The 13,618-nt window shown below is 47.6% G+C and overlaps 2 protein-coding genes across 2 annotated transcripts; one reads left to right on the forward strand and one right to left on the reverse strand.

Annotated features, from left to right (window-relative positions):
- Positions 1 to 701: 701 nt before the first annotated feature.
- Positions 702 to 3,220, reverse strand: K441DRAFT_686241 (uncharacterized protein; the record flags this gene model as incomplete). Its single annotated transcript, XM_067651973.1, has 4 exons — positions 702 to 749; positions 803 to 1,167; positions 1,219 to 2,149; positions 2,219 to 3,220. 4 exons carry the CDS (start codon positions 3,218 to 3,220, stop codon positions 702 to 704), a joined length of 2,346 nt encoding a protein of 781 aa, XP_067505337.1.
- A 7,551-nt stretch (positions 3,221 to 10,771) lies between these two features.
- K441DRAFT_695298 (uncharacterized protein) lies at positions 10,772 to 11,654 on the forward strand (the record flags this gene model as incomplete). The annotated part of the gene is made up of 2 exons (XM_067652799.1): positions 10,772 to 10,923; positions 10,966 to 11,654. Exons 1-2 carry the CDS (start codon positions 10,833 to 10,835, stop codon positions 11,652 to 11,654), a joined length of 780 nt encoding a protein of 259 aa, XP_067505338.1. The 5' UTR covers positions 10,772 to 10,832.
- Positions 11,655 to 13,618: the final 1,964 nt, after the last annotated feature.

Consider the following 13,618-nt stretch of genomic DNA (forward strand, 5'->3'; position numbering starts at 1 on the left):
ACCAGATATATGCAGTGACACTTGATTCTCAACAGTAAAGTATCAGGCAGGAGCGGAATCCTTCACCTGGGGAGGGGAATGGAAAAGCCTGCCGTATACCCTTGACACTAAACCGCCTATGCTACTAGGAACTAGGATGTAATGTCTCCCCTCCATCACCGCATCAAGACAAAAATTTCAGCAATCATTACAGCAGCTGTCTCAAACAAGCCTTGTTTCCAAGATTAGCTTAATTAGAGCGGGGTATTGCATATAGCAAAAACCCCAAGGACATTGAAACCAGCCCTGCCCTTAAATTTTTCTCTAATCGCTGCAAAAGAGCAAAATAGAAAGGGAGAGCCGGCGGCAGAAAAAAAAATGAACTCCCTCTTGACAAAATGTGTTCAAACGAATACACTAACAAACGAACCGACAACGAATGAGATGCAAACCACCCATTCAATATATCGATCTCTTCCCCCTCCCGCTACCATTCGCTTGAGATGCAAACATGTCCGTGCCTGACTGTTACGCTCGCTATGGAAAATAAGAGAAAGCGCCCACTTTGCAGTTGCAGCTCCTTAAAAGAGAAACCTGTCATAACCAGAAATGGAAGACAAAGGTAGGGGTCAACTCGTAAATGCTGCTTGCTTCAAGCCCAAGCTGAAGAATAAAAGTTGTTTCGCCAAGACGCCAGGATGTCCAGGTGGAATGCGTAATCATTAAAAGAAATGCGTGTGCGGTTTTGACAGCTCGTGAACTTCCATTTCCTGGAATTTGATTAGCATGAAATTTCGACTGCGTGAGTTGAGAAGAATATTACCATTTTGAAGGAATTGAGCTCCTCCTTTATTTGCTGCGCAAGCATGGGTGTAAGCCTGTTACAGGTGGCGATATCTCCTCGTCGATCATATTCTGAACTCGACCAAGCATCGTGAAACTGTATGCGAGGGCTAAAGGAGATATTACGGCTGGTGCTATGGGGTGTACTTGGTAAACTCCTGCTACTCGAATTAGAGAGATCAGGTCCGCCTTCAAAATAATCCTCTCCGTTGATGTGAACATGCACAGGGCGGGGGCTGTCATCATTTGGAGTGCTAGGTGCGCTTGATTTTGGGGTGTCAGTTTGATGAGAAGCATCAGCGGGCCTGACAACAGGAGAAGAAGTATCCGAGCCAGTTCCGTTTCCTAAGGTAGGGTTAGACAGAAGCGCTGTTTATTTTCAAACTTCAAACATACTCTTAAGAATTCCCCTCTTCATAGATGAAAGCACTTCGGCGCGTTCTCTCTCACCGCCAACTATGCTCTTTCTAGACCATGACTCCGTAGTTGGCTTATTGCTATGTGAAGAATCTGGTACCTCTGGCGTTGCCACTCGAGCAGCATCCAATGAATTTCGTTCAAGCTTAGGATAGCCGGTTCCACCACCAACTTGGTCATGGGGGTTGGCATTGACGTTAACCTTTTCTCTTTCGGCCTCCACCGTGACCATTGACACTTGAGTCATGCTTGGTTGGGTTACAGCAGTGTCTGCTGCGGGAACCCCACTTACGGATTTTGGGCGAAACAAGCCCTTAATCGACCGAGTACCTCTTTTCATGCCATTACCCATCTTCCGGAGCATAACCGAGGCGGACGACGCGGTCGAGGATATTGATAAATTATCCGTGGAACCAGAAAACCCACCCTGACCAGAGTAGATCCCTGCTCCAATACCGGCTGCCTCCTGCTTGGCTGCGATAGCCTCATGTTCAGCTTCTCTTTCATCCTGATATCTCTCTTTTCGAAGCCTCGCGCGTTCCGCAGATAAATTATTCTCGGCAGACGCTTTGCGAAGCTCAGCTGCACTCCCAAATGAAAACGCACGTCGAAGCCGAGACTTCATGCCCTTATTAGATTCCTTATCGTTCAAGGCAGTAAGGTGTTGCACAGCTGGGCTTGGAGAAGAGGGCGCCTGTTCACCAGTCGCAGTTGCTTTTTTCCCAGGGCTGAGAGAGCCGGACTCAAGGTCGGGGGTTGGCTTTGATAGAGGAGACGGAGTGCCTAATCGCTTGCTAGGTTCGGAGGAGCTTCGTGGCGGCACATTCACAGAGTTGGACTGGTGTCGGGCAGCGGGCGGAGGTGAGGGATTGTTAGGGCTAGCTCGGTGTGAAGCAGACTCCTGCCTGGACTATTTTCGGATTAGCAATTCACTAATAAAATACGCAGCTTGACACGTATTTTCAAGCAAAGGACTTACCGAAGACGGCTTTGTGGCAGTGCTATTGGAAGATGCACTTCCTCCACTGCCGTGGCGCTCGTGGTTTGATACTGGCCGATTGGAGAGTATTTGCGGTTTTGTTTCTTGGACAGCTGGTCGCTTGGGAGGGGCAGAACCGATGGGGGCACTTGGCGTAGACGCCATGGTCGCTGCGTGATACGCCAGAGCATTTGCTTCGAAGCTACCAAGACTGCTTCTTCGATATCTTTTCGCTTGGTCGGATGCTACTTGTCGAGGTAGTTGCATATCATCTGCACTATTGGCCCGGTAGTGGGAGGGTCGATTTTTGGCGTCTGAAATAGCATTATTGAAGGGAGGCACATTCGCTAGCCTAGAGCCCGGAAGGGGAACCAGGGTATTAGCTAATTGAAGTCCTTGAGTGTTAGTCGGCGTTTGAGCCGCTGGTGACCCATTATTGCTCGAGTCTATTCTACGAGGGCCTCGTCGATAGCGATCTGGGGATGGCTTCACTGGGCTGTCGAATGATGGGAGCGCAAAATCGGGAACAGAAGTAGATATGCTGACTGCCGACACTGATTGAGTATCCATTGTAGACCTTCTGGTCGTGTCTTCATTGAGCCTGATGGGAAGCGACCTCTGGTTAGAGAGGATTGCAGTGTCATCTTTCGACACAAACGGCTGACCAGCTGAAGAACGATTGGACGACGAAGATGTAGATACTGTCGAGTCAGACGAGGACGAAGGGTGTGACGGATGGCCATGCTTAGCCGCATTGTTTGGCTGGAAGTTTTGTTGAGCATAAGGGTTGCCCGGAGCCGATGACGACCTGTTTTCCTGACGCAGTTGTGGAGTGCTTGAAAAGGCGTAAGGTGCTATCGGGGCAGATGATGTGCCACGGTACCCAATACCTCCACTCTGAGTATTGTAGACGTGGTTCCGCGGCATCTGGGAGGATCGTGAAGGCTGGTGGTGGGATTGTGATGGAGAGTTCTGGAAAGCTTCGGCAGATGTGTGCAACATCGTGATGGAGCCGGATGTCTGAACGATAGGCGCGAGTACCTGAGCCATCGGACCCTCCACGAGTTTGTCCTAAGGCTGGAGGCCTCTGATGCTCTCGGCTGATTGTGGTGTTGACAGTAGTGGGAAGCGAAAAGCGAAAGGCTATGTCACGAGAGGGGCCGTCAGTAACATTGTCAGGTCATGAAGAGAAATAATTCGCGGCATCTCTCATGCGCTGCATAGGTGATGGGTTGGAGACGGATTATGAGGATAGGGTCAGGGATTTGAGGATAAAGCAGGGCTGTCTCAATCAAGTCTGGCAAAGTTTACGTACCCCTTTCGCTAGACACAACTCACCGTGGGATGGAGTATTAAAGAGAGTGATTAGAATAAGAACAAATCGAGCGTCTATTAAAACAGTTGTAGAAAGCAATAAGGCCGATCGTGGAACTGGGGGAGGCAGTCGAGTCGATCGACGGTAGAGCTGGCAGCGCGTACCAAGCAGGCCTCCCGTGAGGCAAAGCAGGCTGTCAAGTCTGCATTGGGCGAGAGGATAGGATCAATGTCGACAGGCGAGCACTGCAGACAGGCGGGGAAGTCAAGAACAGCAAGCAAAAAGAAAAAGACGGCAAAGAATAGTAGGGTGAGGGCGAAGTTTGGTGGTCGACTTGGAGAAGGGAGCGTCTGCAAAACGGGGGACTTTGAAATTCGTCTAGTGCCAAAGGCGCTCGCCGCGCACGGACGGCTGGCTGCTTTGGACCGCAGGACACCATCAAAGCCGCCAGGCGCCCCAAAAGAGAGCAAAACGCACGAGAACGAGGGTCTGGACGCAACAGCAGGAGCAGCAGCAGCCGCCGCAACGTCCGTTACATACATTTTAACAGACACAGTCGCTTGTATCCATTCCCCATTATACAATTAGGAACTGGAGCCAGGCCGAGAAGACGCCTCGCCCAGTGTAAGACGCCTCGCCTGACGCTTTTCCCGCTGGCGATAATACAATGTGTGGACTTCGGCCCAGGAGTGCCCCCCCATGGCCTTTTCGATATCTACCTAGCCATTAAGGGTTGCCAACCCCCATCATCATCATCGCTGTCATCGTCGTCCTCCCGTAACCCTCACTAGTAGCCATTCTGCCATTTTGCCATGCTCCCATGCTGCCATGCGCCGGAAACGATGATGCACAGCAACGGCACACGGCAGGACGCTTCGCTCGCCCTCGACTGCCATTAACTGCTCTTTACTGCCCGTGACTAACTGTTCGCGATGAATGTCCTGTTGCGCTTGTCGCTCGTCGTTCGTTCCATGCCAACGCTGCATCCGAGCAACGAGAAGATTCCGAGGACATCGCACATTCCGCGCCCTACAAAAACAAAATGCCACGCCCCCAGAGACGAAGCATGTGCTAGAACGCTAATAACTAATGCTGTCCTAGCCACAGCGACGCGTCTGCGCCGGAGAATACGAGCCAACTGCAGCAGCGAAAGAGAGCTGCTCCCGCTCCTCCAAGATTCGTCGTCAGCCCAGAGCAGCCGGCCGAAGGCGTGCACGCAGGACTCACAGCGAGCTGGAAGGCGTGACTTTTCGCAACAAGGCTGTAGATAAGAACCCGTCCCAGATGCAAAGTGCTCAGCTTTCCTGGCTGTGTACCCCGCTTCCCTCTGTAGGCGAGGGGCTGGAGAAAGAGCGCTGAGGCTTTAGACATCGGGGGTATATTTAGGAACCAACCAGGCTCCGTACGATCGAGACTCTCAAGGGGACTGCTTCTTATTCGTGATGCTACCGCTCCGAGATGCGGAGGGGCAGAGCCGCAACTCCGCCGGGCAATTTTAACCATGATTAAAAAAGCTAGCTTGACCGTTTTCTGAAACGCAATCCTTGGCGAACTCCATCATTTGCCAAGTTCTGGGGACTCGTCTGGTTCGGATAAGGCAGAGGAAGGCATTGGCCTCGTTTCGCTCCCTGATTTTTTGGTCAGCGGTGAGGAATAGGAGGACACTCCTGGGCACCTTCAGATGCAAACAATAGCCGTCGATCTTGTGATTTCCAGGACATTACATTCCAAGACCTATAATAAACCGAACCCTTGCAGGATTGTCTTTTTCTCTAGTCCGCTCGACATCCTCTTTTCCCTGCCGCAGCTTTGAAGAATTCGCGAACGAAACCGCTGGTGAATAGATCCCGTGCGGCGCATCCACGCAAGAGACTCTTAACCTCATCCGTCCATCAGACGGATGATCCTTGCAGATCGAAACCGGGGGACGCAAATCGTGGAAACCTCAAACATCAAACCGAATAGTCTTTCAGCAGGCTCACCGCCACCGTCCCGCATTGGTGGATAGAGCTGGGGAGCCGAAGTTCAACACCGTACATATGAGGCCACCTCTCAAACTCGTCGAACCTGCATCTCTGCTTCAAAGGGGACCTCGCCAGGGAAGAATTAGAGACGGGGTTCCCGCTGCTCTCCCCCGTTCCACGAAGCACACCGTCTGTGATCGGGTTCTGCACCGCTGTTATGGAACAAATCGCAGGGTAACTACGTCTCCGAGTGACTGGGAGCGGGTCGTCGAAGTCCCTTCTATTTCCCTTCGCCTTTCGCTAGCTAAAATAGCTTCCCGTTTATCACCAGCCGCGATCCCTTTGGTCATCTCACCAAGTCCGACCCGTTTTAGTCAGACGTTTAACAGGTGGAGATCTTTGGGTGATGACACGACCCAGCCAACACAGCATTTTATAGCCAGCTAGAGAATACATGAAAATACTGACCACATCGCGGAAGCATCCCTTCCGAGTGCAGCACCCAGCCCTCGTCCACGTAATTTTAAAGAGGTAATTTCACCCGCGCTCGAAAAAGGACCGGCGACAGCAATCGGTCTAATCGCCGAACGACATTTAGTCGACATGCATGGCTGGCAGAGGGCCACAAAAGACGAATTTCTATGGGTGGGTAATGCTCGATGCGGCATTAGTCTCGCAAGCACTTTTTAGCCACTTCACTGGAGGAGCAGGCGACTGCCTATCCTTTGAGTGCCACCACCGAAAACGCAGGCGATCTTGTGAAGCGTCTTAGCGTGTTCAGACGCAGGGATAACTCTCCGATGTTCTGCAGTGGCTGCGCGCCATCAGATTTGCGAATCGAACCGTCACCGCTCCCGTTAGCTCGTTTGAAGTCTGACACGCTTGTAGCACCACAGGTCCCTGTACGCCGAGCACCGCATCCAGAATTGTTGTTACCCTTCCTCTCAAGAGCACTATCTTAAAGGATCACTAGAGCATGATCTCCAGGAACGGGATCATGCTGGAGAGGAATCACATCTTCGGGTAACTTGGCAAAGCCCAGAACCATTGCAGCTGTATTTGCAACCCGTCAAGGTTCCTCTGAGGTTTGACAGTAACTTCAATATCAAACTGGGTTTCAGGAATGATTCTCTTCATTAAATTTAAATCGCCCCAAATCGCCATTATTATGGGAGTATTTGTGTTTAAGAACGTGCTAAGTCATGCAGTATAGTCATAACACCTGGTGAGTTAGTTCGGTCTCGCCACACCCATTAAATCTGAATTGCCATCCATATATCCACAATAACGGCCTTTTTTACCGTTATCTATATTATCAGAGGGCCAAAGTAAGGTCTCTGCTATTATATTCACGACTTTTCTTAATTTTGGTTCTACTTTAATAATACAGGCCTAATTGGCAATTTCTGCCTTGCTGCCTTGACCGCCCTCACAAATCTCACCCTGGTGATATCCAAATATCCGTCGTGTTAGCGGCGCCCAAAGCGAACCAGCGTTTCAGATGCCCGTAAAAACGGCACGCAAATCTAGCGTTTAGTGCTTTCCATTAGTCCGTAAGCCTTGTCTATAGGCCAATTTCAATCCAGTGGACCAGAACATTCTTCCATCCCGGTGCCTCTCAAGTCCAGAGCGTGTCTACATTGTACGGATCAGTATTGTCTACTTCTTTTCTGTATATTTCTCATGCCCATATCCGTCATTTACTCTACCATCTCGTCTTGGGATGCAGAGATGAGAGTCACCATGTGTAAAAGCATATTCCGCTAGTTTTCACAAGCAGGGTCACACCGAGACAATGCCATCATCTCAACAATTCGCAAGCAGATCCACCCAAAGATTCATCCAATGGCTGCTTTTATTCAAGCTTGGCAGCCGTGCAGATGTTAACATTCCGCGGCCAGATAATCTCTCATCTCTCAGGGCCTTCTTCACAACGACATGTCGTGTTTCCTTATCTCGTGATCACGATGCTCCCCGCGACAACTCAAACTTACACCACGTCTTCTCCATCCATAACCTTACCTATTACCTCACCGCTTTCTAGAATAGCTCTCATTGCACGCAGAGTCGGGTTCACTAGTAATACAGCTTTATCAGCCACTCCGAAAAAGGCAATGTCTAAGTTTGGCAATATTTGACTACCTAACTCTATTCCACCTTAATAAGATATCAATTCTCGTTACATCGCAACCCAGCTAGAGCCATGCCCCTTAGTTGGGCCCTATTTTCTAGTGTTTAATTTGAGTTCCTATGTCGTAAGGCTGACCACATGGCAGCACCACGTGTCCCTCCGCCTGTGAAACCAACCTACATCTGCCGATATCGTCGATTTCGGAACCCCACAGTCCCTTATCGGCTTCTTGCTAAGCCTAATATAGAGGCGCAACGTAATCTCTTTCGCTTGAATTTCCTCATCGATTCCTGACCACAATCGGCCCGCTTCCGCAGCCTTCTGGCGCACCGCGTATTACCCTCTAGCTCGGAACGCAAGTCAAGACGGCTACAAATGAAATTCCGAACTGTGGTATCTCTTCCTAAAGCTGCCTTCAGCAAGACTTATACTATAACAATTGCAAATTAATCCGCATTCTTTCACATACAATCATAGGTACCGGGATCCAAGACGTCCATGCTGTTTGTTAAAAAATCGCCGTCTGTTTCTATTATTTACTATCCTTTTTTAAAAATAAAAATAAAAAGTTCTTCTTAAAAAAGGTATAAATTTTAAATTTGTAACATTGATGGGAAATCCGCCTTTGGTTTAATTAGTGGAGTTGAAAAGTCTATCCGGTTTCTTAACCGGCTTTTCAACAGCACCAATAGGATTACCTCAGCGAGCTCAGACGCGATTTTTTAGCTAGCATCGGAATAACCTACGCCGTCTTCCGAATTGCAAAATCACGTCTGAGAGGGTTTGGCGAGNTTTGTTAAAATCCTAAGCAAAATCCGTAAAACGGAGATTGCGGATATCTAATTTATTTATTCATATAACGCGTTATTATTAAACCCCGTAGTCACTTTTTTTTTAAGACTTAGGGCTTCTAAATGGTATGAATTTTATTATACGGCTACCACTTAGTCCTGACATTAATTTTGTTAAAGTTAAAAAACGCGTTATTAAAAGCCTAAGCACATATTATATCTTATTAAATAGTCTACTAATATNAATAAAACTATACAGATATATAGATATCTACTACTTAAAGCTATTGCAACACCTAGTAGGTGCTATAGTTGGGTCCTTCCTTGAAAATATCCTCCCTTGGCCCGGAGCTACTACTAGGGGGTAAGCTTTGGGCAGAGCCTTATGTAGAGCCTTAGTAGAGCTTCGTATAGAGCTTCGTGCAGAGCTTCGTGCAGAGCTTCATGCAGAGCTTCATGCAGAGCTTTAAGCAGAGCTTCAAGTAGAGCTTTTACTGAGCTTCGTGCGGAGCTTCGTGCAGAGCTTAATGCAGATCTTTGTACAGAGCTTCGTGCAGAGCTTCGTGCAGAGCTTCGTGCAGAGCTTCGTGCAGAGCTTCGTGCAGAGCTTCGTGCAGAGCTTCGTGCAGAGCTTCGTGCAGAGCTTCGTGCAGAGCTTCGTGCAGAGCTTCGTGCAGAGCTTCGTGCCAGAGCTTCGTGCAGAGCTTCGTGCAGAGCTTCGTGCAGAGCTTCGTGCAGAGCTTCGTGCAGAGCTTCGTGCAGAGCTTCGTGCAGAGCTTCGTGCAGAGCTTCGTGCAGAGCTTCGTGCAGAGCTTCGTGCAGAGCTTCGTGCAGAGCTTCGTGCAGAGCTTCATGCAGAGCCACGTGCAGGCGTGCAGACGTGTAGATGTGCAGACGTGCAGACGTTCGTACGGGCGATCAATTGCAGAGACGTTTGTAGAGACGATTGTATAGCAATTGATCGATTGATTGTATGGGCGTTTGTACGGGCGTTTATACGGGCGTTTGTACGGGCGATTGTAGAACCTTCCTGGTATATTAGTGCTGCGTGTTAATAGAGCTTTGGAGCTCTATATAGGTGAAGAAAAGAGACTATATATACATGAGGTAGGTGGCGAAACGCTGATAACGATGCTGACGATAGAGCTGACGACTACGACTTGTAATTGCCACCGTCGACAAAGCCACTCAGTCAGTATTTGGTAATGGGAATCGACAATAGGGCTTCGAGTAGAGCTTCGAGCAGAGCTTCGAGCAGAGCTTCGAGCAGAGCTTTGAGCAGAGCTTCGTGCGGAGCTTTGAGCGGAGCTTCGTGCGGAGCTTCGTGCAGAGCTTTTGCAGAGCTTCGGTAGAGCTCCNTGCAGAGCTCTGTNCAGGTCTCCCCCTAAGCTTCGTTCCGCAGAGCTCTCGCAAAGCTCCACAGCTCTACGCAGAGGGCTGCCGGCGTAGGCGTAAGCGTTCAGCGTTGGTGTTTACTGCGCGGCTCGGCGGTGCAGAGGTAGAATTAGGGCCTCTACGGCGACGACTTCCTCTTACCGTCGCGCGGGTATAAGGAGCTGAGGATCTCATAGCTTTATAGAGTAGGCTTTTCTCTATAATTTAGTGTAATTTTTATGTTAATAAGTATTGTGGGAGGGTAGATTAATTTCGTTAAAGTTGATGAGGTCTTCTTATATAAACGGTGTTTAGGTTTTCTATAAATCTCGCCAAAGTCCCTCAGACCAAGAAAACGATTACCGTCCTAAATCAGCTTAGCGGACGGTGCGGATATTCCAATATCCGCAATCGATTTCTTGGTCTGAGCTTCTGAGGTAACCAATAGGACGCGCTCGAAGCCGGGCTGCGGAAGGTGGTCAGTGCACTTGCTCATCACATGTTCTTTTCTGCTTAGCAAACGCCTTTTCATCCTCAGCAAATACATCGTGAACGAGCGCTACCCAAGCGGTGGGCTGTGAAATGGTGCAGCAGCGCACAAAACCACCCCGCCTCACCATTTCAGCTCTTACACTGCAAAGGCTAAAATATGGCCTGAGGTGAACAATATTAGATATGCAGCCACAGCCACCACCCGGAGTCGGGTCCGTGCTCAACACCTAATAATACACTTGCCGCCTCTACTAGTTTATCGATACGCCAGGGAAGTTCTAATAGGTCGTGTTTATGTCTCTTTCCAGAAGTGACTATGTGACAACCAAAAGCCTTCGGCGCTTTCCTACGGGCTGTGAAATGGAGCTGTAAACGGCATGAAAAGAACTTCGGTTTATTATTACGACCAAAGCGCGCTTGATTGCATATATCTATGACATTTTTCCTATAATCTTCCTCGCAATTATTCATTCATAGCTCGAATTTCCCATACGTTACTTCGCACATTACAAGCTTCTATCACGCTCTTCGAAGTTACTTTTGGGTCATGGGTCAACAACCATCAACAACCGAAGGTCCAAAACCAAAAGTCAGCGTGTCAGGACAGATTCCATGGGATCGTACCTCAACAATCATAGGTGATGGATACGACAGCAAGAAATACTGAACACACCAAACAGCTTTTGTCGATCCCCCTGAGATCGAGAGCCTAAGTTTGAGATCAGGGGCGGTTATGAAATTTAATTCCTACGTCATGCGCACCGAAGGTGAATTGGAGGAGGGAATCAAATTTTCTTGCAATATTTCCGCGCCCGTCTGTCCCGGAGCATCCGCAGAAGCCTCTCTCGACTACTTCCGTGGCATAACATGCAATGTGATCAATATGACGACAATAATTTCCTGTAATATCGAGCTGCCCTCTCAAAAAGGCGTATCGGCCCCAAGACTCACCTCGGAAGCCGATGCTTTACTATCCAATAACCCGAGGATGTTTACGGAGCGATATGGCCAGTATTTCGTATCTGGACAACACAGTCGGTCGACGCTGATTGCCGTATGCAGTCACAGTGCTAGCAGCAAGGAGCAGCTTGACAGCTTCAAGGCCAAACTTGGCGTCAACTTCGAAGTCAGCAACCTTGAAGTGGCAGCCGAATACATGAAGAAGGTGAAATCCTCGAATCTCTCCATCAAGATCGATATTCTTATCCATGGATATAATCCAAAGAATGGTCTCCGGCATTTCACCACACCGGAGACGAATTTCATGCCAACTTTGAGAGAGTTCCAGAAAGGTTACACACCGGTCCCGTATCTGGCTCTTTTGACAGATTACTCGTGTGTTGATTCTAGGGGCGCCAGTACAGAATGAGAGGTTCGCCTTGCCAGCCGATTTGAACGAAGCCTTTCAAAAGGTCTGCCTGTTAGAGTCCCGGGCTCAGTCTTGCACAATGGAAGGTGCACGGAAAATGCTGCCAGAGATTTCCAAACTTCGCAGGGAGATTATGAGCATTCATATCTCCGGTTCAGACTGGCAAGATCGCTTGATTAAATGGAAAAGGGATCTTGAAACGAGTCAGGAGCAGGTCAGCGAATGGTTTAGACGGCAAGCGCTTCTAATTCAAGCTACAGAACTCTCTTCGAAGCGATGGTCAGGGTTAGTTATTCTCTTCAGTTATCATTCACAGCACGCAGGTTTCAATGAACTGGAAATGAATATCACTGACTTTTCTTAAACAGTAGTAAGTGGTTTAAGGCACAAGACACAACGGAGTGGGAAACTGGCCTATCTCATATTGTCGGACGGACAAGTCACTTATAAGAACTCTGTCGATTGAAGCTGGCTCTAGAAGCTCTCTATATACATAAGGAAGGGGTAGTAGACTAAGTCGGTGACCGAGTCGGTGACCGTGTCGATGACCGAGTCGATGACCGAGTCAAAGGGTAGGTAAGATGGCAAGAAATAGGGTGGTGAGTCATAAGGCGGTACCTGGCAGTGACCTCAACCCTCGACACATATCGACTCTATAAAGCTAACAGCTAAAAAATTACCCTTAATTATACACTTGCTATTACCTAGAACCCTATTAGTAATTACTGTTAGGCAAATTAAGAGTAAGTATAATAACTATAAGAAGGATTAGAAGGTATAGAAGGAGCTTTACGGCCTCTTTAGCTAGGGGTGGGACGAAGATAAAGGCGTACCTATTACCAGTAAGGAAGTTATAGAGGCCTACTTTAAAGCTAATCCTACTACTAAGAAGTTTTATAATACGCCGCCTACTTTCCTAAATCTATTACAGGAGCTATTTAACGTAATTCTAGCGATAGGCAATTATATAAGGTTAATTAATAAAGTAATTAAGAGCTGTATAGACCCCAAACTTCTCTTAGTAGTTGCCTTATAAGTACCAAGTTTAGTAGATAAGGAAGATAAGGATAAGGACGAGGATAAGGACGAGGAGGAAGTAGATAAGGCCTCTAAGTTAGAGCTCTTAGCTCTATTAAACGCAGTTAATTAAGCTTATCTTTAGCTAAGCGCCCTAGTCCTTCTAGATCTTCCTTAACGCCAAGTTAACCTTTTTTACTAGCTATTAGAAGCGGGCTATTAAGTAAGCTGCTAAAGCTACTAAATCTAATATAAAGCGTTAGTAAGAAAGATAGCGAGTTATAGAGACACTAAAGGAGATAGTAAAGAAGGTAATAAGAGAGATAAGGGCTATAAGAAAGCTAATAGCTTAGAAGTCTCTTTAAGAGAGGCCTCCGCGGAGTTTATCTACGAGTTTAGTTGCCTAGATCTTGTAAAGCAACTAATTGTTTTATAAGCTTTTAAGACAGAGTCTACTACTAGATTGTTTTTTTATAACGGCTAGAGTTATAGAGCTTCGGCGAAGCTTAATTAATAATATTTTGGCTAGTAGAAAGGAGGATATATAGGAGAGTAAGCTTTAAGTAAGATTTTAGGTTACTCTTTAAAGCCTTACTATATAGGTAATTAGAAAGCAATATATAGAGGGAAACCGTATGGATTTCTATAGTAAATACACTTAAATCTACCGTATATTCTTAATTAATTGGCCTACTAATTACCTTGTGGTAACTCTGCTATATAAGCTCAGCGATCTTATTACGTCTTTTGTTTTATTAGGAAAATGTTCATGCCTCCTAATAGTACTAACAGGCTCCTAACAGTTCCTGTTAGGGCTGCTAGGATCTCTAGAAGACCCTTATACTTAGTTTCCTATCAGAAGCCTATTAGGAGGCCACCCGGACTAAACGGACTAAACGGACCTCTAGGACCATTAGGACTATTAGGACAATTAGGACAATTAGGAT

This window comes from Cenococcum geophilum (assembly GCF_001692895.1).
Source record: "Cenococcum geophilum 1.58 unplaced genomic scaffold K441scaffold_15, whole genome shotgun sequence".
Classification (NCBI taxonomy): domain Eukaryota; kingdom Fungi; phylum Ascomycota; class Dothideomycetes; order Gloniales; family Gloniaceae; genus Cenococcum; species Cenococcum geophilum.